General features: G+C 49.2%; 1 protein-coding gene across 1 annotated transcript in view; it reads left to right on the plus strand.

Moving 5' to 3' along the window:
- The first annotated feature begins 57 nt into the window (after positions 1 to 57).
- Positions 58 to 24,271, plus strand: part of pan3 (poly(A) specific ribonuclease subunit PAN3) — a 27,274-nt gene continuing 3,060 nt past the window's right edge. The window contains exons 1-15 of the mRNA XM_084443346.1: positions 58 to 1,446; positions 3,064 to 3,185; positions 3,566 to 3,638; positions 4,226 to 4,296; positions 4,578 to 4,722; positions 4,864 to 5,090; positions 5,309 to 5,413; positions 5,567 to 5,624; positions 6,404 to 6,565; positions 7,637 to 7,753; positions 8,876 to 8,977; positions 9,762 to 9,927; positions 10,839 to 10,926; positions 14,631 to 14,770; positions 17,054 to 17,183. Coding sequence (XP_084299472.1) covers positions 873 to 1,446; positions 3,064 to 3,185; positions 3,566 to 3,638; positions 4,226 to 4,296; positions 4,578 to 4,722; positions 4,864 to 5,090; positions 5,309 to 5,413; positions 5,567 to 5,624; positions 6,404 to 6,565; positions 7,637 to 7,753; positions 8,876 to 8,977; positions 9,762 to 9,927; positions 10,839 to 10,926; positions 14,631 to 14,770; positions 17,054 to 17,183 — 2,280 coding nt within the window. The 5' untranslated portion in view covers positions 58 to 872. The remainder of the gene's footprint in view (positions 1,447 to 3,063; positions 3,186 to 3,565; positions 3,639 to 4,225; positions 4,297 to 4,577; positions 4,723 to 4,863; positions 5,091 to 5,308; positions 5,414 to 5,566; positions 5,625 to 6,403; positions 6,566 to 7,636; positions 7,754 to 8,875; positions 8,978 to 9,761; positions 9,928 to 10,838; positions 10,927 to 14,630; positions 14,771 to 17,053; positions 17,184 to 24,271) is intronic.

Here is a 24,271-nt window from a genome sequence, read left to right on the forward strand (position 1 = left end):
TTGAAGGCATCCTCGCTGAGATTATAATTAAACTATGTCTGTGTTAACCTAGAGGGACAGACTGTCTGGGTTAACCTAGAGGGACAGACTGTCTGTGTTAACCTAGAGGGACAGACTGTGTGTGCTCACCTAGAGGGACAGACTGTCTGGGTTAACCTAGAGGGACAGACTGTCTGGGTTAACCTAGAGGGACAGACTGTGTGTGCTAACCTAGAGGGACAGACTGTGTGTGCTAACCTAGAGTGACAGACTGTCTGGGTTAACCTAGAGGGACAGACTGTCTGTGTTAACCTAGAGGGACAGACTGTCTGGGTTAACCTAGAGGGACAGACTGTCTGGGTTAACCTAGAGGGACAGACTGTGTGTGCTAACCTAGAGGGACAGACTGTGTGTGCTAACCTAGAGTGATAGATTTGGTTGGTTTTTGTCTCTAGCACAAGACAGACTTCACCTCGCCTTCAATGTAGCTCGCAAAATGCACAGAGAAAGAAAGACTTGAAAACTACATCCTATCTCCACTTCCCTTCCAGGGTGAATGGGCACAGCTACCCACAATGCACAGCATTGCTAGCTGTCCTCGACGGAGCAGACCGAGCAGAAAACAACAACAACAACAACAACAGCGTGAATGAGGCTGAACAACAGGCTCGCAAGGCCAGCTGGATGGATAGTGACAATAACGACGACCAGGACAGTCGTGTCCCTTTTCAAATGTCCTGCCGTGTAGCCGGATAATGTGAGGAATGTTGGACAATCCGAGGCAAGCTCGTATCATATCGCCTTTCTCTCCTTATTGAACCCGCTCATCTCTCCTGCTCAGATCGGCGTCTCTCCATGTTTGAATATCTTCCGGCGGCAGCAGCGGTGGTGCCATGAACACGGGACTCCCAGCTTCAGCTGCTCCACTCGGGGGGGTCATGAACACGGGACTCCCAGCTTCAGCTGCTCCACTCGGGGGGGTCATGAACACGGGACTCCCAGCTTCAGCTGCTCCACTCGGGGGGGTCATGAACACGGGACTCCCAGCTTCAGCTGCTCCGTTCGGGGGGGTCATGAACACGGGACTCCCAGCTTCAGCTGCTCCGTTCGGGGGTGTCATGAACACGGGACTCCCAGCTTCAGCTGCTCCACTCGGGGGGGTCGGGATACCGAATGTGCTCAAGGTAAAGTTCTGCCGATACTACGCCAAGGACAAGACGTGCTTTTATGGGGACGAGTGTCAGTTCTTGCACGAGGATCCGTCCATGGCGAGCCTGGGTCTGCAGCAGGGCGGCGGAGGAGGAGGCAGCCCCGTCCCGTCCTCCATGGCCGGGGCAGTCGGGGCGGCGGCGGGGTATAACCCGCTCGGAGGAGCAGCGGCGGCGGGCGGCGTGGTGGGAGCGAGTGTCCCTAAAAAGAGCGAGTCTCTGGGGTCAGTCACGGCTCTGGACGGTCAGTTGTTAAGCAGTGAGTAACTTCTGATGCCCCCAGCTTTGTTCCCCCCGTTCCCGACACGACAAGGCCTCAAGATGACACGGCCTCAAATGTAGTTAGTTGTGAGGCCTGGCGGCGGGCTGTGTTAAAATCGAGGCCGAGGCTTCTATGAGGCCTTTTCCCCCCTAAAATAACGTGGGACGCTAAGCTAGTAGTTAGCCAGCGCGAGCTGTGCTCATCCTGACTAGCTAGCTGATAAACAGCCGTTGAGATTCAGTGTGGATAACCAGGGCTTTATAACTGAGCTAACCAGGGCTTTATAACTGAGATAACCAGGGCTTTATAACTGAGCTAACCAGGGCTTTATAACTGAGATAACCAGGGCTTTATAACTGAGCTAACCAGGGCTTTATAACTAAGCTAACCAGGGCTTTATAACTGAGCTAACGTGAGATAACCAGGGCTTTATAACTGAGCTAACCAGGGCTTTATAACTGAGCTAACCAGGGCTTTATAACTGAGCTAACGTGAGATAACCAGGGCTTTATAACTGAGCTAACGTGAGATAACCAGGGCTTTATAACTGAGCTAACGTGAGCTAACCAGGGCTTTATAACTGAGCTAACGTGAGATAACCAGGGCTTTATAACTGAGCTAACGTGAGATAACCAGCAGTTGGACATTTAAATTTGAGGTAACAGTTAAGGTGAGTGCTAGTAAGTGCTAGTAGTGTTCGTAGGCCTGTGTTGTGCTTGTTCCGTATTGAGTGAGCAGAAACGGACAGCAGCGTTAGATAGTTAGACTAGCTAGATGCTAAGCTAGCTAGCTAGTTAACTGTTAGGCTAGATATGCTAAGCTAGCTAGCTAGTTAACTGTTAGGCTAGATATGCTAAGCTAGCTAGCTAGTTAACTGTTAGGCTAGCTAGATGCTAAGCTAGCTAGCTGTTAGGCTAGCTAGATGCTAAGTGAGCTAGCTAGTTAACTGTTAGGCTAGATATGCTAAGCTAACTGTTAGCTAGCTAGTTTGTTTTCCAAGCACTTGAACAGTAACTGGGTTGCGATCCACTGGCTTCAGTTTCTCTCATTGTTTGTCAGTTTAGTTACTATCGAAGCTAACATTATACCTGGACATTATCTGAAACACTACCAGTAACAGATAGCTAGCTAGGCCTAGCTATATCAGATATTATATTTAAGATGTGTGAAGTATATGGAATGTGCAGTTCCAGTAATTAGCCAGCTAGATGCCAACATTAACTTGAGTCATTATAAGATGTGCATTAATACTGACTGGCTGATTACTGGGACATGGAAATGGACATCAGAAGCTTGTAGATGGCATAGATATAATATTACATGGACATATGCTATCTGAATTTATAGAAGGTCAATGTCTAATAGAATCTAGTACACCAGCATTTATAGGAAAATAATTAAAAATAGTTACAAGCAGGGGTGAAAATTAACTTTTTACGTCACCTGTCAAGGGGACTGTAGATGAAAAAATCTACCGGCCAAGTATATTTTTTTCAGATAGCCTTCCGAAATCTAGTCGCCAATTGGAAATTTTACCTGCATTTGGCCGGTGGCAGGTGTTCATTTTCAGCCCTGGTTACAAGGTAACGTTACACTTAATCTTGTTGTCTGCAGTCCCTGGGATGGAGGGCGGGACCCTGAACGATGCCAACCTCACCAACTCCTACTTCAGCAGCAGCTTCATCGGGGTGAACGGATTTGGAAGCCCTGCGGAGTCTAAATACTCCATGATGCAGGTAAGAGCAGCGAGGGGGGCGGTCCAGCGAGGGGGGCGGTCCAGCGAGGGGGGCGGTCCAGCGAGGGGGGGCGGTCCAGCGAGGACGGCGGTCCAGCGAGGACGGTGGTCCAGCGAGGACGGTGGTCCAGCGAGGACGGTGGTCCAGCGAGGGGGGGCGGTCCAGCGAGGGGGGCGGTCCAGCGAGGGGGGCGGTCCAGCGAGGGCGGTCGGTCAAGCGAGGGGGGGCGGTCCAGCGAGGGGGGCGGTCCAGCGAGGGGGGGCGGTCCAGTGAGGGGGGGCGGTCCAGCGAGGACGGTCCAGCGAGAACGCTTGGGGCGCTGCTGCGTATGTGAACGTGCTAGACTAGATTCTGAAGCTGTTGTCTTTGTTGTTGACCAGCGAATGACCAGCAGCAGCAGCTCCCCCAGTCTACTCAACGATGGTGCCAAGAACTTCAGCCTCAACACTCACGGTGAGCGAGAGAACCACTGAGCCGTTCTGTGGCAGAACGTCTTTGGAGCACCCACAGAACCCTCCCACTGAACCCTCCCACTGAGAGCACCCACAGAACCCTCCCACAGAACCCTCCCACTGAGAACCCTCCCACAGAACCCTCCCACAGAACCCTCCCACTGAGAGTTCTGTTTCAGTCATTGGAATTCACCTTTTAAGATCCTCTCTCTGTCCCTCTCTCTGTCCCTCTCTCTGTCCCTCTCTCTGTCTCTCTGTCTCTCTCTCTGTCCCTCTCTCTGTCTCTCTGTCCCTCTCTCTGTCCCTCTCTCTGTCCCTCTCTCTGTCCCTCTCTCTGTCTCTCTGTCTCTCTCTCTGTCCCTCTCTCTGTCTCTCTCTGTCCCTCTCTCTGTCTCTCTGTCTCTCTCTCTGTCTCTCTCTGTCCCTCTCTCTGTCCCTCTCTCTGTCCCTCTCTCTGTCCCTCTCTCTGTCTCTCTCTCTGTCCCTCTCTCTGTCTCTGTCCCTCTCTCTGTCCCTCTCTCTGTCCCTCTCTCTGTCCCTCTCTCTGTCTCTCTCTCTGTCCCTCTCTCTGTCTCTCTGTCCCTCTAGATCCAGTGAATTCCCCCACGTCTTCGCTCTTCAGTGATTTTGGTGCCCTGAGTCTATCGCAGAGGAGAAAGGTCTGTGCACTCTAACCCTAAAACCCGTTCCCTTGACTTTCTATCAGATATGGAAGTAGTCATTTATTTATGCCTCTTTTTAAGTTCAACGTCTGAGTTCAATCAATTTAATCTAGTTTGGTTGAATTTGTTTTTTTCTCATGGTGTTTTTTTTTTAGTACCGTCATAAAGGAGAGGTCTTTTTTTGATCATGGGGATGTCATTGAACTCTTAAACCTCTATGTAGTTGAGTGTGACCCTTAGGTTGTGTGCTGTGTGTGTCGATCCCTGTGTTCATCCAGGCTCCCAACCCGACAGCGAGCGAGTTCATCCCTAAGGGCGTGCCCCGCATGGCTGCCATGGCCCAGTCCAGCGTCCCGGCCTTCCCCTCGCCCCTCTTCCCCCACCCCGGCCTCAGCAGCTCCACGGCTGCGGCTCTCTCTCCCGGTGAGGACAACCACACCGCTATAGCAAGAAATAACCTTTAATAACTTCTGATGTGCTCTGGACATGGCAGCCATTGGCAGTAGTACGATGTGGATCCTGTTTAACCAACACCCCACCCCACCACCCCGCCGTCCCATACAGGGATGTCTCTCTCTGCAGGCTCCTCCCCTCTCCACTCCCCAAAGATCACGCCCCACACCTCGCCCGCCCCTCGCCGGCGCAGTCATACCCCCAACCCCAACCCGGCTAACTACATGGTGCCCACCAGCGCGCCCGACCCGGGCGCAGCCCACATGATCCAGAAGGAGACCGTAGGGGGGACGACCTACTTCTACACCGACAACACCCCTGCGCCCATGGCGGGGATGGTATGTGTCTCGATAGCCTGGTTGATTGACCACGCTGACCGCTGCAGGTCTAATCTCTGTCAGCTCACGGCTCCACCTTTCTCAATGCGTCTTTCACATCTGTACAAGACTCTACGATGACCTGGGAAAAAAACACTCTGTTGTCAGACTGTTAGTTCTGATTTCTCCATAAACAGGAAGTGTTGTTCTGAGTCTGGCTGCTGGTTTCCCCCCCCCAGGTGTTTCCTACCTACCACATCTACCCCCCCACCGCGCCCCACGTGGCCTACATGCAGCCTAAAGCCAACGCCCCGTCATTCTTCATGGCTGACGAGCTTCGACAGGTGCAAGCGTCATCTCCGCTTCTCTACTTACCTCAGTATCTCCCCCTGTTGACTCAACCCCCCCCCCCCCCCCCCCAGTCTCCTTCTCCTTGTTGTGATGCCGTCTTTGATGTGCTTTCCTCTGCCCCCCCCCCCCCCCCTCCCTCCTTCCAGGAGCTGATTAACAGACATTTGATGACCATGGCCCAGATGGACCAGTCAGAGAACCCAGGTACACCATCCGCCCTAGCAAATGTCCTGTGATTGGTCGAACGCAGCTGTTTGGTCTGACACGGTTGTGGTCATCATGTGACATTTATAAGAGCGTTTTGACTGTGGGATTTTTTTTTCTTCATCTGGGCGGTTTCTGTGCAGCCTACCCAGATTCTTAGTTTTGATTCTGTATGTAGATCTCTCTCTCTCTCTCTCTCTCTCTCTCTCTCTCTCTCTCTCTCTCTCTCATACAAAAACACAATATCATGTGAATAGTGGTTGAACTCTCTTTCAGCTGTTAAAACTTCACTGGTTAAAACTGTGGTGATTGCTTCTCCTTTCTGTGTAGCTGTGCTGTTAATATGCAGAAACATCTATAGGTGAGTGAGTGAGCGCAGGGCTTGGTGTCCGTGTCCTGATTGGGCCTGTTGTGAATTAAAAATCTTACTTGGTTTAGTCTAGATTTCAAAGAACACACTGAGTGGTCGGTCAAGCTGGTTTCAAACAAAGACAATTAGTTTATTCTATGTTACGATTTGCAAAAAGGACTCATGCACAGGAAGTGAATCCAGGCAAGAGTGAGTGACTGGGGATCGAAAGCGATAGTTTATAACGTGAAAAAGGAAGTGACACAGTTTCAGGATGAAGAGGACAGGGAAGTGATGTCACACGGGAACAATTTGTAGTTTTAACAGACTGATTCTAGAGGAACGGACTACAAAGTTAGAACAACAGTCAAGTAGGAAAACAAAACACATTGGTGAGACTTGACTTTCCTTCCCACCGTCTCTCTCCCAGGCGTTCCCACGGAGGTGGACAGCTACCACAGCCTCTTCCCGCTGGAGCCCCTCCCCCCGCCCAACCGGATGCAGAAGACCAGCAACTTCAGCTACATCACTTCCTCTTACAAGGCAGTCAACAGCAAGGATGACCTGCCGTACTGCCTGAGGAGGATTCATGGTGAGAGGATGTATAGAAACACTGATGAACACACACATGTAAACACTGATAAACACTAGGGCTGACCCCGGCAACTCAAACTCCAGTCTCACAGTCCAATCCTGGCAGTTGCGGGAAAATGGGGTTCTAAAACACAGGGTCGTTTTATTTATGTTTAACAATATTGGCCGGGTTTCCCGAACAAGTTAAGAAGCACTTAACTCCAAAGTACTTCTTAACTCCCATGCAAAGGGTTGCTTAAGAAGGGTTCCTTAAGAAGGTTCTTTATCGGCTAACCCGGCCATTATCAATTTTTTTAACCGATTAACACAGGCTATTTCGCACACTGCTCTGCACTTCCAACTGACAGCAATTTTAGCCAATCTATTTGATTTAAATCCAAGGCATTTTCTCCGGAGGGTGGCTGGGGTCTCCCTGAGAGATCGGGTGAGAAGTTCAGTCATCCGGGAGAGACTCGGAGTAGAGCCGCTGCTCCTTTGCGTCGAAAGGAGCCAGTTGAGGTGGTTCGGGCATCTAGTGAGGATGCCTCCTGGGCACCTCCCTAGGGAGGTGTTCCAGGCGTGTCCGGCTGGGAGGAGGCCGCGGGGTAGACCCAGGACTAGGTGGTGGGACTACATCTCCGCACTGGCCTGGGAGCGGCTAAAGATTCCCCAGGCAGAGCTGGTTGATGCTGCTAGGGAAAGGGATGTCTGGGGCCCCCTGCTGGAGATGCTGCCTCCGCGACCCGACCCCGGATAAGCGGATGAAGATGGAGTGGAGTGGAGCATGTGTGTTTCTTATTTAAACCTATAGGCCTACCTGTATATTTTCGTTTATGATCATTTTAATACAGGTAGGGCTATTCGAATAGAAAAACATGACTCGGAAGATCAGTCGACAATAGGCAAGACTTGCGCAATCAGACTTGACTAAGTAAATTCTTAGTCGGGGACAGCCCTAATAAACACACACCCCTAGAGTAGGCTTTTACACTCCTATCATCATGTACGGTCATAAAATAAAGCCTTTTACTGTCCTTGTGAAGACTGTAAATGTTGTTAATAACCCAGCCATGTGTGTGGGTGTGTCCAGGTTTCCGCCTGGTGAACACCAAGTGCATGATGTTGGTGGACATGTGGAAGAAGATCCAGCACTCCAACTCTGTGACCTTGAGAGAGGTGTTCACCACCAAGGCCTTCGGAGACCACTGTGAGTCACTGTGTGCGTGTGCGTGTGTGTGTGTGTGTGTGTGTGTGTGTGTGTGTGTGTGTGTGTGTGGGGTAGTTCTGGTCAGGATGGTGTGTGTGTGGTTCTGATCAGGATGGTGTGTGTGTGTGTGTGTAGTTCTGATCAGAATTGTGTGTGTGTGTGTGTGTGTGTGTGTGTGTGTGTGTGTGTGTGTGTGTGTGTGTGTGTGTGTGTAGGGTAGTTCTGATCAGGGTGGTTGTGTGTGTGTGTGTGTGTGTGTGTGTGTGTGTGTGTGTGTAGGGTAGTTCTGGTCAGGATGGTGTGTGTGCCTCTGTGTTGTGTAGCGCTGGTGTTCTCCTGACCAGGATGGTGTGTGTGTGTGTAGTTCTGATATGGTGTGTGTGCGTGTAGTTCTGATATGGTGTGTGTGTGTAGTTCTGATATGGTGTGTGTGTGTAGTTCTGATATGGTGTGTGTGTGTAGTTCTGATATGGTGTGTGTGTGTAGTTCTTATGTGTGTGTGTGTGTATTTCTGATATGGTGTGTGTGTGTGTAGTTCTGATATAGTGTGTGTGCGTGTAGTTCTGATATGGTGTGTGTGTAGTTCTAGTCAGGATGGTGTGTGTGTAGTTCTGATATGGTGTGTGTGTGTGTAGTTCTGATATAGTGTGTGTGCGTGTAGTTCTGATATGGTGTGTGTGTAGTTCTAGTCAGGATGGTGTGTGTGTAGTTCTGATATGGTGTGTGTGTGTGTAGTTCTGATATGGTGTGTGTGTAGTTCTGATATGGTGTGTGTGTAGTTCTGATATGGTGTGTGTGCGTGTAGTTCTGATATGGTGTGTGTGTGTAGTTCTGATATGGTGTGTGTGCGTGTAGTTCTGATATGGTGTGTGTGTGTAGTTCTGATATGGTGTGTGTGTGTAGTTCTGATATGGTGTGTGTGTGTGTAGTTCTGATATGGTGTGTGTGTGTGTAGTTCTGATATGGTGTGTGTGTGTGTAGTTCTGATATAGTGTGTGTGCGTGTAGTTCTGATATGGTGTGTGTGTAGTTCTGGTCAGAATGGTGTGTGTGTAGTTCTGATATGGAGTGTGTGTAGTTCTGATATGGTGTGTGTGTGTGTGTGTGTGTGTGTGTTGTGTAGCGCTGGTGTTCTCCTATGACTTCCATGCCGGGGCTGAGACCATGTTCAGCCGACACTTCAACGACCCCACGGCCGACTCCTTCTTCACCAAGAGGAAATGGGGTGAGAACTTTAACACACACACACACACACACACACACTCACACACACACTGTTTCTCTCTCACACACACACACACATGCTCAACCCATGTGCTTCACACCTTTAGACTTGTTTACTGTCAGTAAATCTTGTTTTCCCGTGCATGTCGATGGATATTGTGTGTGTAGTAGCGGATATGTCTAGGTTAGTGCATGTCACAATTTACATATGGTGCCTTAAGTGGTGTGCGTGTGTGGGCAACTGTCTCTAGGCTGTGTGAGAGTGTGAGAGTGTGTGAGTGTGAGAGTGTGTGAGGCGTATCTCCCTCCTATCAGTGGTCAGAAAGGTGCTGGCGTGGATGGTGCTATTCCGCCTAGCGTTCCATGTAAGTGAAAACATCCTGAACCTCCGTGTGAGCGAAGTCCTGCAGACATGATCATTGTTGCAAAGCCCTGCGCTTAGCTTTCATTGATCTGTCCAAGGCCTTGGACACAGTAAACCAGGAAGTGCTATGGAAGGTACTGGGTCAGCTGGTGGTTCCACCAGAGTTCAGGAACATCTTACAGCAGTTCTTGCCGGTCTGACAGTTGCTGGTCTGTGGGGGAAGTTGTGGCTGAAAGTGATCCTGCGGCAGGTTCTGTACCTGTTCCTCAGACAGCAGGAACCCAGGAACCCAGCGTGCTGTACCTGTTCCTCAGACAGCAGGAACCCAGGAACCCAGCGTGCTGTACCTGTTCCTGGCCCCATTAACCCCAGATGACCTAACTAGCTAGCTGTGTGTGTGTGTGTGTGTTTGTGTGTGCAGGGCAGCACGAGCCCCCCCCTCCCAGACAGCACGCCGGCCTGCTCCCCGAGTCTCTGATCTGGGCCTACATCGTCCAGCTGAGCTCGGCTCTGCGCACCATCCACACCGCCGGCCTGGCCTGCCGGGTCATGGACCCCAGCAAGATCCTCATCACCGGCAAGACCAGGTACGCCCCGGGAGGGTCCCTCAGGAGGGAGGCTGGGTGGTTCACATCCCTGGCTACTCCTGCTCCACATGTCCAAGTGTCTTTGATGAAGACGCCGAACCCAGAATTGCTCCCAGTGAGCAGGCTAGCACCTTGCTTGGCAGCTGCCGCGACTGGTGTGTGAACGTGTGTGTGAACGTGTGTGTGAATGGGTGAATGAGAGGCCTGCATTGTAAAGCGCTAGGGATAATAGCGCTGTATAAGTACAGTCCGTTTACCATTAAACACACACACACACACACACACACACACACACACACCTCAGTGTCCTCATCTCTCTCACACACCTCTCACACACCCTCATTAATGGTAACCCTGACCGCCACACAACAGATCCAGAAATAAGAAGTGAGGGAAACCTCAGTGCCTCACGAGTATAAATAAAGGTTTGAAATTAAATTAAATGAAGTTCTGTTGTAAAGCACTTTGAGCTGCATTTATTTGTATGAAAGGTGCTATACAAATAGTGTATTATTATTATTATTATTATTATGAAGTAGTTGGGAGTAGCTCCCTGCTAGCTGTGTTATGTAGTGGGTGTTTCTGACTATGCTCTCTGTTTGAACACTGTGGGTGCTGCCGGGTTTGAACACTGTGGGTGCTGCCGTGTGTTTGAACACTGTGGGTGCTGCCGTGTTTGAACACTGTGGGTGCTGTTTGAACACTGCCGTGTTGCTATCATCTGTTATTTACTATAAATACAGTGAAAGCAGAAGCTGTATTTCAGTCCTGGCTTCCTGTTTTCAGAGCAGGCAGAGAGCTGAGAAACCACACACACACACACACCACACACACACACACACACACACACACACACACACCACCATCATCATCATCTTCCACTCACCCTGTCCCATCTCCTCTCTCTGCAGGTTACGGGTGAACTGCGTTGGGGTTTTCGATGTCTTAACGTTTGACAACAGTCAGACCAACCACCTGGCCCTCATGCCACAGTACCAGGTACGACCTCTGACCCTAACCCTAATCTGGCCCTCATGCCACAGTACCAGGTACTGACCTCTGACCCTGACCCTAATCTGGCCCTCATGCCACAGTACCAGGTACCGACCTCTGACCCTGACCCTGACCCTAATCTGGCCCTCATGCCACAGTACCAGGTACCGACCTCTGACCCTGACCCTAATCTGGCCCTCATGCCACAGTACCAGGTACGACCTCTGACCCTGACCCTAATCTGGCCCTCATGCCACAGTACCAGGTACGACCTCTGACCCTGACCCTAATCTGGCCCTCATGCCACAGTACCAGGTACCGACCTCTGACCCTGACCCTAATCTGGCCCTCATGCCACAGTACCAGGTACGACCTCTGACCCTGACCCTAATCTGGCCCTCATGCCACAGTACCAGGTACGACCTCTGACCCTGACCCTAATCTGGCCCTCATGCCACAGTACCAGGTACGACCTCTGACCCTGACCCTAATCTGGCCCTCATGCCACAGTACCAGGTACTGACCTCTGACCCTGACCCTAATCTGGCCCTCATGCCACAGTACCAGGTACCGACCTCTGACCCTGACCCTGACCCTAATCTGGCCCTCATGCCACAGTACCAGGTACCGACCTCTGACCCTGACCCTAATCTGGCCCTCATGCCACAGTACCAGGTACGACCTCTGACCCTGACCCTAATCTGGCCCTCATGCCACAGTACCAGGTACTGACCTCTGACCCTGACCCTAATCTGGCCCTCATGCTCTGACAGAACTAACTGACTAACCCTTAACCCAGCGTTTCTGCTGGTTAGGTTTTGGTAAGGCACCGCCACAGCAAGATCCACCACACCAAACATTTGATACAAAAAACAATAATACAAATTAGGCTATATATAAATAAAACTTTCTAAATATTTCTGCCTAAATGCGCTTTCAAAACCACTGTCATGCCAACATTAGGACTATTTATTTTCAATAAAGAGCCTATAGGCCGTGCGCTCTGTGCCTCCATGCTGCTCCTTTCTGAGGTGATCGGAAGACTCGGCGCGTGAAGGGATTTTTTCTTCAGTGAGCGGCATGAGGTTACAACGAAAGATAGGTAGACTATTGCTGCTCAAATATTACCATAGTGTTAAGCAGTGTTTGAATTGGGCCAAACACTAGTGCTGGCACCTAGGCCTACTCCTCAAAATGCCTAGCCTACTGTCTAAAATACATTTATGTTAGTAATCTAAGTGCCGTTAGAGCTACAGTTAGACGTGCCGACAGCTCCTGCCCATCTCAAGCACGTTGGTAAAGCCTTTGGTTTTATAATTCCCTGATGACAACTAGCGGATCCTATAACCTAATATATCAATACAATTTTCCAGATGGGCATACGACAATTTTTTAAGAGGAAGAAAGAGGAGAATGATGAGACCAGTCAGGTAGGCTAGGTTATTGAAGAGGAAGAAAGAGGAGAATGATGAGACCAGTCAGGTAGGCTAGGTTATTGAAGAGGAAGGGAGAGGAGAATGATGAGACCAGTCAGGTAGGCTAGGTTATTGAAGAGGAAGAGAGAGGAGAATGATGAGACCAGTCAGGTAGGCTAGGTTATTGAAGAGGAAGAAAGAGGAGAATGATGAGACCAGTCAGGTAGGCTAGGTTATTGAAGAGGAAGGGAGAGGAGAATGATGAGACCAGTCAGGTAGGCTAGGTTATTGAAGAGGAAGGGAGAGGAGAATGATGAGACCAGTCAGGTAGGCTAGGTTATTGAAGAGGAAGGGAGAGGAGAATGATGAGACCAGTCAGGTAGGCTAGGTTATTGAAGAGGAAGAGAGAGGAGAATGATGAGACCAGTCAGGTAGGCTAGGTTATTGAAGAGGAAGAGAGAGGAGAATGATGAGACCAGTCAGGTAGGCTAGGTTATTGAAGAGGAAGAGAGAGGAGAATGATGAGACCAGCCAGGTAGGCTAGGTTATTGAAGAGGAAGAGAGAGGAGAATGATGAGACCAGTCAGGTAGGCTAGGTTATTGAAGAGGAAGAGAGAGGAGAATGATGAGACCAGTCAGGTAGGCTAGGTTATTGAAGAGGAAGAGAGAGGAGAATGATGAGACCAGTCAGGTAGGCTAGGTTATTGAAGAGGAAGAGAGGAGAATGATGAGACCAGTCAGGTAGGCTAGGTTATTGAAGAGGAAGAGAGAGGAGAATGATGAGACCAGTCAGGTAGACTAGGTTATTGAAGAGGAAGAGAGGAGAATGATGAGACCAGTCATGTAGGCTAGGTTATTGCCGGCTAGCCATGATTCAAATCGGGGGGATTAAGGAACAAGGCAAGCTAACTGTAGTAGGCTAACAGTTTTGCCCGCTTCCCAGGGACCAGTAAACTCTGAGGAATGCCTCATGCAGTTGTCTGATCGGACAAGTAAAAAATGAATATGATTGACCATGTGTTGCTAACGTTACATAACGTTATCTGAAAATACAGTTTGAGCCGAAGCGGAGCTGCTCCATTTGAGCTACGCGCTGCTGTCTGTCTGTCTGTCGGTCAGCCCTTCAGGCGAGCGTTGTCAAGGAGACGTACACCACAAGCGCGAGTAGGTTCTGCAACGTTCGTGCGAGTCAGGTGCAGCGCTGCCTGATGGATTGTGCGACCGTCTTTTTGGCTGCCTGAACTAACACTAGCTTGCGTTAATGTTCCTCCATCCACCTAAAAAATGCCAATCAAAATAACAGAAAACAGCAGCTGTTACCATTATAACAGCTGCTGTTATAATGGTAACCTACAATACATCTGATTAAAATATGTCTATAAACCATATGATTTATTAAGTGCCTGTGGTTACTGTTTTATCCCGTCCAGTTACATATAATTAATTACATTTTAAGCTCTACCAGCCTTAGGAGATAAGTTAGGCCATCTTTATAGGCCTACTTATAGGAAGGGGACAGGAGAGAGGAAGGGAGGAAGAAGGACGGTCTCTGATCCCCCGCTTTGGTTTCGAATTCAGACTCTTTTTTTCACACACCACCACACCAAGAGATCAGTTCCACAGGACACACGGCCTTAACCCTATCTGACCCTCATGCTCTGACAGAACTAACTCTGATGAACCCTTAACCCTATCTGACCCTCATGCTCTGACAGAACTAACTGATGAACCCTTAACCCTATCTGACCCTGATGCTCTGACAGAACTAACTGATGAACCCTTAACCCTATCTGACCCTCATGCTCTGACAGAACTAACTGATGAACCCTTAACCCTATCTGACCCTCATGCTCTGACAGAACTAACTGATGAACCCTTAACCCTATCTGACCCTCATGCTCTGACAGAACTAACTGATGAACCCTTAACCCTATCTGACCCTCATGCTCTGACAGAACTAACTGATGAACCCTTAACCCTATCTGACCCTCATGCTCTGACAGAACTAACTCTGATGAACCCTTAACCCTATCTGACCCTCATGCCACAGAAGCAGGTACTGGTTTCTGACGCCTGACAGACTGACCCTGGCCTGACCTGTTGTGATCTTGTGCTAGAATGATGGCCTGAGCTGATCTTAGAGCAAGGTGGTTGTTTCTTTCTCTCCTTTGTTTACTTAACTTGTGTGTGTGTGCGTGTGTGCGCGTGTGTGTGCGTGCGTGTGCGTGCGTGTGTGTGCGTGTGTGCGCGTGTGTGTGTGTGCGTGTGTGTGTGCACGTGCGTGTGTGTGTGTAGCAAGCAGATCTGATCTCCCTGGGCAAGGTGGTGTTGGCGCTGGCGTGTAACTCTCTGGCTGGCATTCAGAGGGAGAACCTGCAGAAGGCCATGGAGCTGGTGTCCATCAACTACTCATCTGACCTCAAGAACCTCATCCTGTAAGGACAGCACACACAACACACACACACACACATACACACGCACACACACACACACACACACACAGAGCTGCATGTTGGAAGACCACTGACAAAATGTGAAAGTAAATTCTACAGGGTGTAAAGCCCATTTCTGTGCGATTTTCACACACGATAACAAAATATAAAGGCCTTGTAGCAATATTGGCGTCAGTGCATGAGTTGAATGTGTAGCCAGTCAGATTGACTGGAGGCAAAACGTTGACGGGCGCCAGGAAAAGCTGGGCTGAGGGAACCAGGAGAAGGTGTTCAACAGCAGGAGCAAATGAGCAGGTATATGAAAAACAAGGAACCAAGCATTCCAGAAGACATGATCCCGAGTCTCTCCCTGAGGTTAGGACCCTAACCCTAACCCTGAGGTTAGGACCCTAACCCTAACCCTGAGGTTAGGACCCTAACCCTAACCCTGAGGTTAGGACCCTAACCCTAACCCTGAGGTTAGGAGAAACACAGACATGATCCCGAGTCTCTCCCTGAGGTCAGGACCCTAACCCTAACCCTAACCCTGAGGTTAGGATAAACACAGACATGATCCCGAGTCTCTCCCTGAGGTTAGGACCCTAACCCTAACCCTGAGGTTAGGATAAACACAGACATGATCCCGAGTCACTCCCTGAGGTTAGGACCCTAACCCTAACCCTGAGGTTAGGATAAACACAGACATGATCCCGAGTCACTCCCTGAGGTTAGGATAAACACAGACATGATCCCGAGTCTCTCCCTGAGGTTAGGACCCTAACCCTAACCCTGAGGTTAGGACCCTAACCCTAACCCTAACCCTAACCCTGAGGTTAGGATAAACACAGCTGTCCTTGCATGTTCCTGCAGTTAGGCACAATGTATGTTCTTAGTCATTGGGCAGGGTTAGGGTTAGGGTTAGGGTTAATGTATGTTAGGCACGATGTATGTTCTTGGTCATTGGGCAGGGTTAGGGTTAGGGTTAGGGTTAATGTATGTTAGGCACGATGTATGTTCTTAGTCATTGGGCAGGGTTAGGGTTAGGGTTAGGGTTAGGGTTAATGTATGTTAGGCACAATGTATGTTCTTTGTCATTGGGCAGGGTTAGGGTTTGGGTTAGGGTTAATGTATGTTAGGCACGATGTATGTTCTTAGTCATTGGGCAGGGTTAGGGTTAGGGTTAGGGTTAATGTATGTTAGGCACGATGTATGTTCTTGGTCCTTGGGCAGGTCTGTAGGTCTGTAGGGAGGATGCACACGCATTTGTCCTCCCTCCTAATCACAGTCTACAAGTATTTAGCAGGTAACAAGGGACCTCATTCCTGAACGCAGTTAAAGGAGAATGCTGTTTTTCGACAACCTGGACCTTATTTACGGCATATTATAAGACGTTTGACTCACCAAGATCACTTTGGTGTAGTTCGGAGGCCTGTAGAAGAAATTTTAAATCCAGTACGAGCCAGTATATCCATGTAATGGAGGCGGTCGGGGCACTGAGAATGCAGCTTCTAAAAAATCTATTTTCTGCTGCGAAACATTTGTTTTCATCAATCTGTCTTTATGAATCGCTAGTTGTGCTTCCATAGTGCGAGGGCTTGTTGTGATTTTCACATGCCTCTGTAATATGATCTTTAGAAACGTCTTTAAAAACGACATAAAGCTTCCCCACTTGCTCCAGCATGCATGCGCACAGCGCGCAGACTGGCTATTCTCCGTCTGTAGGCTAAACTCGCGGCTCACATTCTCTACGCTACGATCGGCTTGTTGGTGCCTGGAATATTGTGTGCAATATGGCTGAATATTTATCAGATTTTGAGGATATAGAAGAGGACTTGGAATATGATGGAAGCCGATCGTAGCGTAGAGAATGTGAGTGTGAGTGTAGCCTACAGGAACTTTAACGCCATCATCATGTTTAAAATACTAAGAACCATTCAGAGAGCTTCAAGGTCTTCCAACATGGCTGAACTTTGTCACGTGATAAGCCTCTATAACCCCTCTCATTAACACTGCATAAAACCTCTCTTTCACACACACACACACACACACACACACACACACACTACTCACAACCCCTCACTCACCCCATATATCCCTGTCATTAACACTGCGCCAACCTTTCTCTCACACATTCGGGCACCTTGCAAACAACCTTCCGCACTGACCTCTACAGAACACCTGGGTATTTGCTCTTCCGGCTGTTCTCCACACACACACACACACACACACACACACACACACACACACACACACACACACACTCGCTCAGTCTGCCGTTGTGTGCAGGTACCTCCTGACGGAGCAGTCTCGTCTGCGCAGCGTCAATGACATCATGCCCATGATCGGCGCCCGGTTCTACACACAGCTGGATGCCTCCCAGATGAGGAACGATGTCATTGAGGAAGACCTGGCCAAGGTACGCACAGACGCGCACACGTAGTACCCCCCGCACACACACACACACACACACACACACACACACACACACACACACACACACACACACACGTAGTACCCCCCGCACACACACACACACACACACACACACACACACACACACACACAGACACACGCACATAGTAGCCCCCCACACACAGACACACACACACACACACACACACACACACACACTGTGACGATTCCGTCTCGGTCACCGCCCTACCCGATGTAGTTGACTCCCAAACCATCACTCACTTTTTTCCACCAATCAGCTGTCACCAAATCCACTCAACCAATTCCAGTGGTTTATTTAGAGGCTCTTCCCTTATTCCCTAGAAGCGCGCGACAAAACAAGGAAGTGGCTAGACCGTCCTTTGTTCGAATTGTTTCATTGATAATAACCACCCAAGGAATAGCATTCAGCTGCGGGATTTACAAACTAGCGATTATTCACTGTAGCCTACTGATGAAACTTACGGGGTGACAGTGACGGTGTCGTGAGTGGAATTGTTATTTTGTTTTGTGCTGGTCGAGATTTAAGTTGTAGCCTACAGATCCAAAGACTGAACTGAGCCAAGGACTCTTAATTTTTGTGAGGTTTTGCGCTGTCGGAATTGGACTGATGTAGCTGGATCTGACTGATTGGTGCGATATATTTTCGATTTGTGATTGATTTATGGTGACGGCCTATGCGAATGAACTGCAATTTGTTTTGTTTAATTGCATGCTTTGGTTGAATATATTTTGATTTTGCTCCGTATATTACGTGTGCATGTGCCTTATTTGCCCTATTGAATGCAACGCATTGGTACGGTGTATTATTTAAATGTGTGTATAATGGTTATGAGAAAAATATAATTTAATATTAAGAACGGAAACATTGGTACCTGTATGAGGGTTCATGAGAGGTCAATATACTATAAAATATACAAATATAATATAAAAGAGCTGATACATGCACCCTTTGTGAGGTTGACTGACCATAGGGGATAAAAAAGAACCTTAAATCTTTCATTGTCAGGTTTAGCCTGACTGGCAACCACATTATAAAAATAGTCAAACCGTCACATAAAAAATGGCAACCACGAAGGGACCTATCAAGCTTTAATACAGTTATACCAAGACCGTTCTAAACTCAAACTTCTGATATAAGAGCACATTCAAAGATGCAACCATCCATCAAGTATACCTGAAAAGAAATTTAAAAAAAAAATCTAAATGGAGAGACAAGCAATGGATCAGGATGTGTTGACTCTTTTTGATCCCCTAAATGAGACAGGAATCCGGCCTGTACCCCGCCCACGTTCAAGAGGGACAGGAAAAATGCCATCTCCTATTCAACACACAACATCAAACACCCTTGTGGATATGGACCTGACTCCGTCTGTGCCGATGGAGGCACCAGCTACTGCCCAAAATCTAGCTCCACACATCTTCCAGGAGATGGACCTAACTGAATACATGCATTTTGCAGCAACAGCACCCCCTGGTGTCCACAGGGAGGACGTAAATGTGGAGCACAACACACATCAATCATTGTTGGAGAACTTCAATAAACTGACTGCTGAGCAACAACGCCTCAGTCAAACCGTGGATGGCGCACTGGAAGCTCTCACTCAAAAGCTCTTGAAAATGCACGAGCTTGGACAAAAACAATTACTGGAAGCCATGGAAAAGCAATTGGAAAAACATTTGGAGTTTAACCGATCACAGTTCAGTTCCACACTCTCTTGGAGACTACAGCAACACCAGTCACAAGTTATGGAGGATGTAAACCTGGCATTGGTTCCTCTGGTAACCACCATACGGAATGTGGCATCTGACATTACCAAATGTACACATCAGCTGGACACTATGGCATCTGAATTGACATCCGTCAGACAGTATACCCTCCATGCCACTTCCCAGGTTTCTTCCGCGGTCCAGACCACACCCCTTGCCCCTCTAGATGTCACGCAGCCAGTATCCATTCATCCTCGTCACCGACTGCAGTCAACCATGCAGGCTGGAGCCTCAGGACCAGAACTCCTTTCCCCTTCTACTTCTCCCCTTAAGATGGATCTAAGAAGCGGATACAAAGGGAAAAGCCCGATTAAACTGCAGTTCCCTTCTTTTGGAAGAGTTGAGGACACTCAAGATCCCCTACTGTACCTGGATACATGTCGAGATTATCTTGCCCTTCACCCTCTCACCGATGAGGAGCTGGTCGCCACTCTCAGAAGCGTGCTGCATGGCACAGCCCGAGACTGGTGGGACGTTGCTCGCCTGGACACCACCTCCTGGACTGAGTTCGAGCAGAGGTTCCGTGCAGCCTTTCTGTCAGAGGATTACCAAGATGAGCTGGCGGAGAGAGTACGGACTCGTGTACAGGCTGAAGGGGAGTGTATTCGTGATTTCGCCTATACTTACCGCTCTCTCTGTAGACGCTGGAGGCCTGACATCGAGGAGAAAGAGGTCATCAAGTTGATCCTGAAGAACATTAATCCTCACCTAGCCAGCCAACTGAGAAGCACTCAGGTCACCTCTGTTGACTCTCTGGTCCGCCTGGGCCAACAATTGGAGAAGGACCGGGAGAACCAGCTCCAATATGAACAGAGAAAGAAGGCATCAAAACAACAACAGCAACTCAAACCTACCCCGTTTTTGCCTACACATTCAGCCTCACCAGCTACATCCATCTCAACCCCTAACCCTTCTCAGGTGGTGTGTTGGAGATGCAAAAGTTCACACCCACCTAGAGAGTGCCCTCAGTATCAGGCCAACAGAGGCAACAAATACTCAAAGTCCTCCGGGTTACAACCTGGGCTGGGTTCCAAACCCACAATATCCACTCTCCCAGCCTCTGAGTGTCCTGGGAAATCACCACTTTCCTTTCAATCCTGCAGCTCTGCCTCTTTGAACTCACTTCCTCACCAGTTGTTGATTCCTCTTATCATCGGTCCATGGAAAGGCGCAGCCATTGTGGACACAGGTTCAACCTACACCCTGCTGAATGAAAAACTCTGGACAGAGGTGAAAGGCAGCAATGAGGAGTTGAAACCGTGGACAGAGGGCCCACTATACCTGGCGGATGGGGGAACCAGACAACCCCTGGGGTGGGGAGACATGACCTTCACTATACACAACCGAACATGGGTCTTCCCTTCTGTTGTGCTGTCCTTGCAATCCCTGGCCTTCCCCGTTATCCTGGGATTGGACTTTCTGTTCTTTAGTGGACTCCAGATCAACATCATTGAACAGACCTACTGGTTCTTGCAAGATCCACAGGTCAGACATCCATTCATGCGCAGCTCACTTAACATCAATGACTGGGGACCAGCCTCACCTGTCGCATTTTTTTCTGCTACAGCCCCGTGTGACCTTACACTTCTGGGTGCACTAGAAGAGGGGACCGATCCACTCCTCCTGGCTGTCAAAGATGTTCAGCTCCCAGAAAAGGAAAAAACATGCTTCCTGCAGCAGCTACGAGATAATGCAGATGTATGTACCTCAGCCCTGGGCCGCACCAGTATCCTGACCCACAAGCTCTTCCTCACACAGGATATACCTCTCAAGCAGAAGCCATACAGAGTCTCTCCACCTAAGCTCAAAGTGATGAAGGAGCTCATTGACGAGATGCTGGCCGACGACATCATAGAGCCATCATCCTCTGCTTGGGCTGCACCTGTAGTGATGGTACCCAAGAAAACTGGAGGACTCAGATTCTGTGTCGACTACCGGAGACTGAATGCCATCACGCACACTGATGCCTACCCCTTACCCACGGTTCAGGAGATCCTGGAGTCTCTCGCAGGAGCTGCAGTGTTTTCCACCCTTGACCTGAATCGTGGATATTGGCAGGTCAGAATGGATCCAGAGAGCCAGAAAAAGACAGCGTTTGTCTGTGCTCATGGGCTCTTCCAATTTAAAGTCATGCCCTTTGGCCTAAAAAACGCCCCAGCCACTTTCCAGCGGCTCATGGAAATTACCCTTGGGAAGCTTCGTGGGAGAATCTGCTTTGTATATCTTGATGACATCATAATTTACTCCCCGACCTGGCAACAACACTCCTACGACATTCAAGCTGTTTTCAATGCTCTGAGGAATGCCAAACTGACAGTCAATATGCAAAAGAGTCATTTCTTCCGATCTTCCCTTAACTTCCTGGGCCATGTCGTCTCTGCAGTTGGTGTTCAGGTGGATACAGAGAAGACACAAGCTGTACAGGATTTCCCTGTCCCGAGGAACCTCAAGGAAGTCCAGAGGTTTCTAGGAATGTCCGGGTGGTACCACAGGTTCGTGCCTAACTTCTCCCAGCTGGCAGAGCCCCTGAATGCAATGAAGCGCAAGGGAGCCAAGTTTATCTGGACGCCGAAGTGCCTTTGAGACCCTGAAACGCTGCCTTGTGTCCCCGCCCATACTGGGACATCCAAACTTTAACCTGCCCTTCATTGTCTACACCGACGCCAGCGAGGTTGGCCTTGGTGCAGTTCTGGTTCAGCAGACGGGACTTGGGACCGAAGAGGTTCTAGCATACGCCAGTCGCAGTCTGAACACCGCTGAAAGGAACTATTCCACCACCGAGCAGGAGTGTCTGGCAGTCGTCTGGGCGTTGGAAAAATGGAGATACTACCTGGAAGGAAGGCTGTTCTCTGTTGTGACGGACCACTCCTCTTTGGTGTGGGTTTTCAAGACCCAGAAACCCAGCACCCGTCTCATCAGGTGGGCCTTACGTCTCCAGGAGTTCATTTTTTCAGTGGAGTACAGGAAGGGAAAGTACAATACGGTGCCTGATGCGCTGTCCAGAGCCCCAGCTGATGGACATAGTCCTCCCTTGCCCACCTGTGCCTCTGTCCTGTCCTTCAAGCTGGATCTGGTGAAAGACCTGCAGATCTCAGACGAAGCCCTCTGGAAGGCTCAACAAGCAGACCCAGACGTACGGAAATTGTACCAGTCTGTTGTGGATCAGGGTGAAGTTGTGGAGAACTCGGTTACCAAATATACCATCTTGGAGGACAAGGTATACCGAGTGGTGCAGCTGCCTCATAGGACGCTGTACCAGGTATATATACCATCACCGCTACGAACCCAACTGCTGCAGCTCTTCCATGAGGACCCCTTGGCTGGCCATCTGGGGAGGTTCAAAACCTATAAAAGATTGCAAGCCTTGGTTTATTGGCCAAACCTAAGCTTAGATGTCAAACATTATGTCCAATGCTGTCAGATATGCCAACAACACAAGCCGGAATGCCGGAAACCTGCTGGAAAACTCCAACAGACTGTCGTCCATAGCCCTTGGGAGATGTTGGGGGTTGACTTGATGGGCCCTTTCCCTAGAAGCTCCAAGGGAAATGTCTACCTCTTGGTATTTGTAGATTACTACTCACGATGGGTGGAGCTTTTCCCACTACGACGTGCAACTGCTGAGACTGTGTCCAAGGTACTTACAGAAGAAATCCTAACCCGCTGGGGAGTACCAAACTTCATCCTTTCAGACCAGGGCTCACAGTTTGTTTCCTCTGTCTTTGAAAGTGTCTGCAAGCAGTGGAACGTGGGTCCGAAGAGGACGACCGCTTATCACCCGCAGACAAACCTAACAGAAAGGATCAACCGGAATTTAAGAACCATGATTGCCTCCTATGTTGATGACAACCATAAGCACTGGGATAAATACCTACCCGAATTCCGGTTTGCATTGAACTCTGCTGTCCACGAATCCACCGGAGTGACACCTGCTGAGGTGAACCTCAACCGGCCTCTCAGGGGACCCATGGAGGTTCTGTTGCTGCCCCGAGAGTGCACTCCTGACGCCCCAGCATTTGGAAAGGTTGCCCAGCTGTGTGAGCTAAAAGACTTTGTCACCAGCAAGCTCAAGAACGCTAGACAGAAACAGAAGAAAAACTATGACAAACATCGGAGGGAAGTGGAGTATAAGGATCAAGGCCGAGTCTGGATGCGCACCCACCCGTACTCCAAAGCTGAAAAGTCCTTCTCTGCGAAAATAGCCCCGCGATGGAAGGGACCTTACCGTGTCATACAGAGAGTGGGTGCCCTTACCTATCAGATTGCATTGGAAGACACTGGAGAGGATGTCAGAGTGGTGAATGTCACCCGTCTCAAGCCCTGCTATCCCTCTGCCAAGGGGAGACCGACAGCGTGTCCTCGACATTTTTGCTGAAGAGAGTGGGGATGAGGAGTTTCTGGGTTTCAACTCTACGGCTGAGGGGATGGAGGACCAGTGCCGCTCGGACCGCCAGAGGATCCTGGACATTTTTGCAGAGGAGAGCGACGATGAAGATTTCCTTGGTTTTGAGTGAAGTAACGCCTCCCTGCCGTCTGGCTTTCTTCAAAGGGGGGGGAGTGTGACGATTCCGTCTCGGTCACCGCCCTACCCGATGTAGTTGACTCCCAAACCATCACTCACTTTTTTCCACCAATCAGCTGTCACCAAATCCACTCAACCAATTCCAGTGGTTTATTTAGAGGCTCTTCCCTTATTCCCTAGAAGCGCGCGACAAAACAAGGAAGTGGCTAGACCGTCCTTTGTTCGAATTGTTTCATTGATAATAACCACCCAAGGAATAGCATTCAGCTGCGGGATTTACAAACTAGCGATTATTCACTGTAGCCTACTGATGAAACTTACGGGGTGACAGTGACGGTGTCGTGAGTGGAATTGTTATTTTGTTTTGTGCTGGTCGAGATTTAAGTTGTAGCCTACAGATCCAAAGACTGAACTGAGCCAAGGACTCTTAATTTTTGTGAGGTTTTGCGCTGTCGGAATTGGACTGATGTAGCTGGATCTGACTGATTGGTGCGATATATTTTCGATTTGTGATTGATTTATGGTGACGGCCTATGCGAATGAACTGCAATTTGTTTTGTTTAATTGCATGCTTTGGTTGAATATATTTTGATTTTGCTCCGTATATTACGTGTGCATGTGCCTTATTTGCCCTATTGAATGCAACGCATTGGTACGGTGTATTATTTAAATGTGTGTATAATGGTTATGAGAAAAATATAATTTAATATTAAGAACGGAAACATTGGTACCTGTATGAGGGTTCATGAGAGGTCAATATA

The sequence above is a fragment of the Borostomias antarcticus genome, assembly GCF_949987555.1.
Source record: "Borostomias antarcticus genome assembly, chromosome: 9".
Taxonomy (NCBI): Eukaryota; Metazoa; Chordata; class Actinopteri; order Stomiiformes; family Stomiidae; genus Borostomias; species Borostomias antarcticus.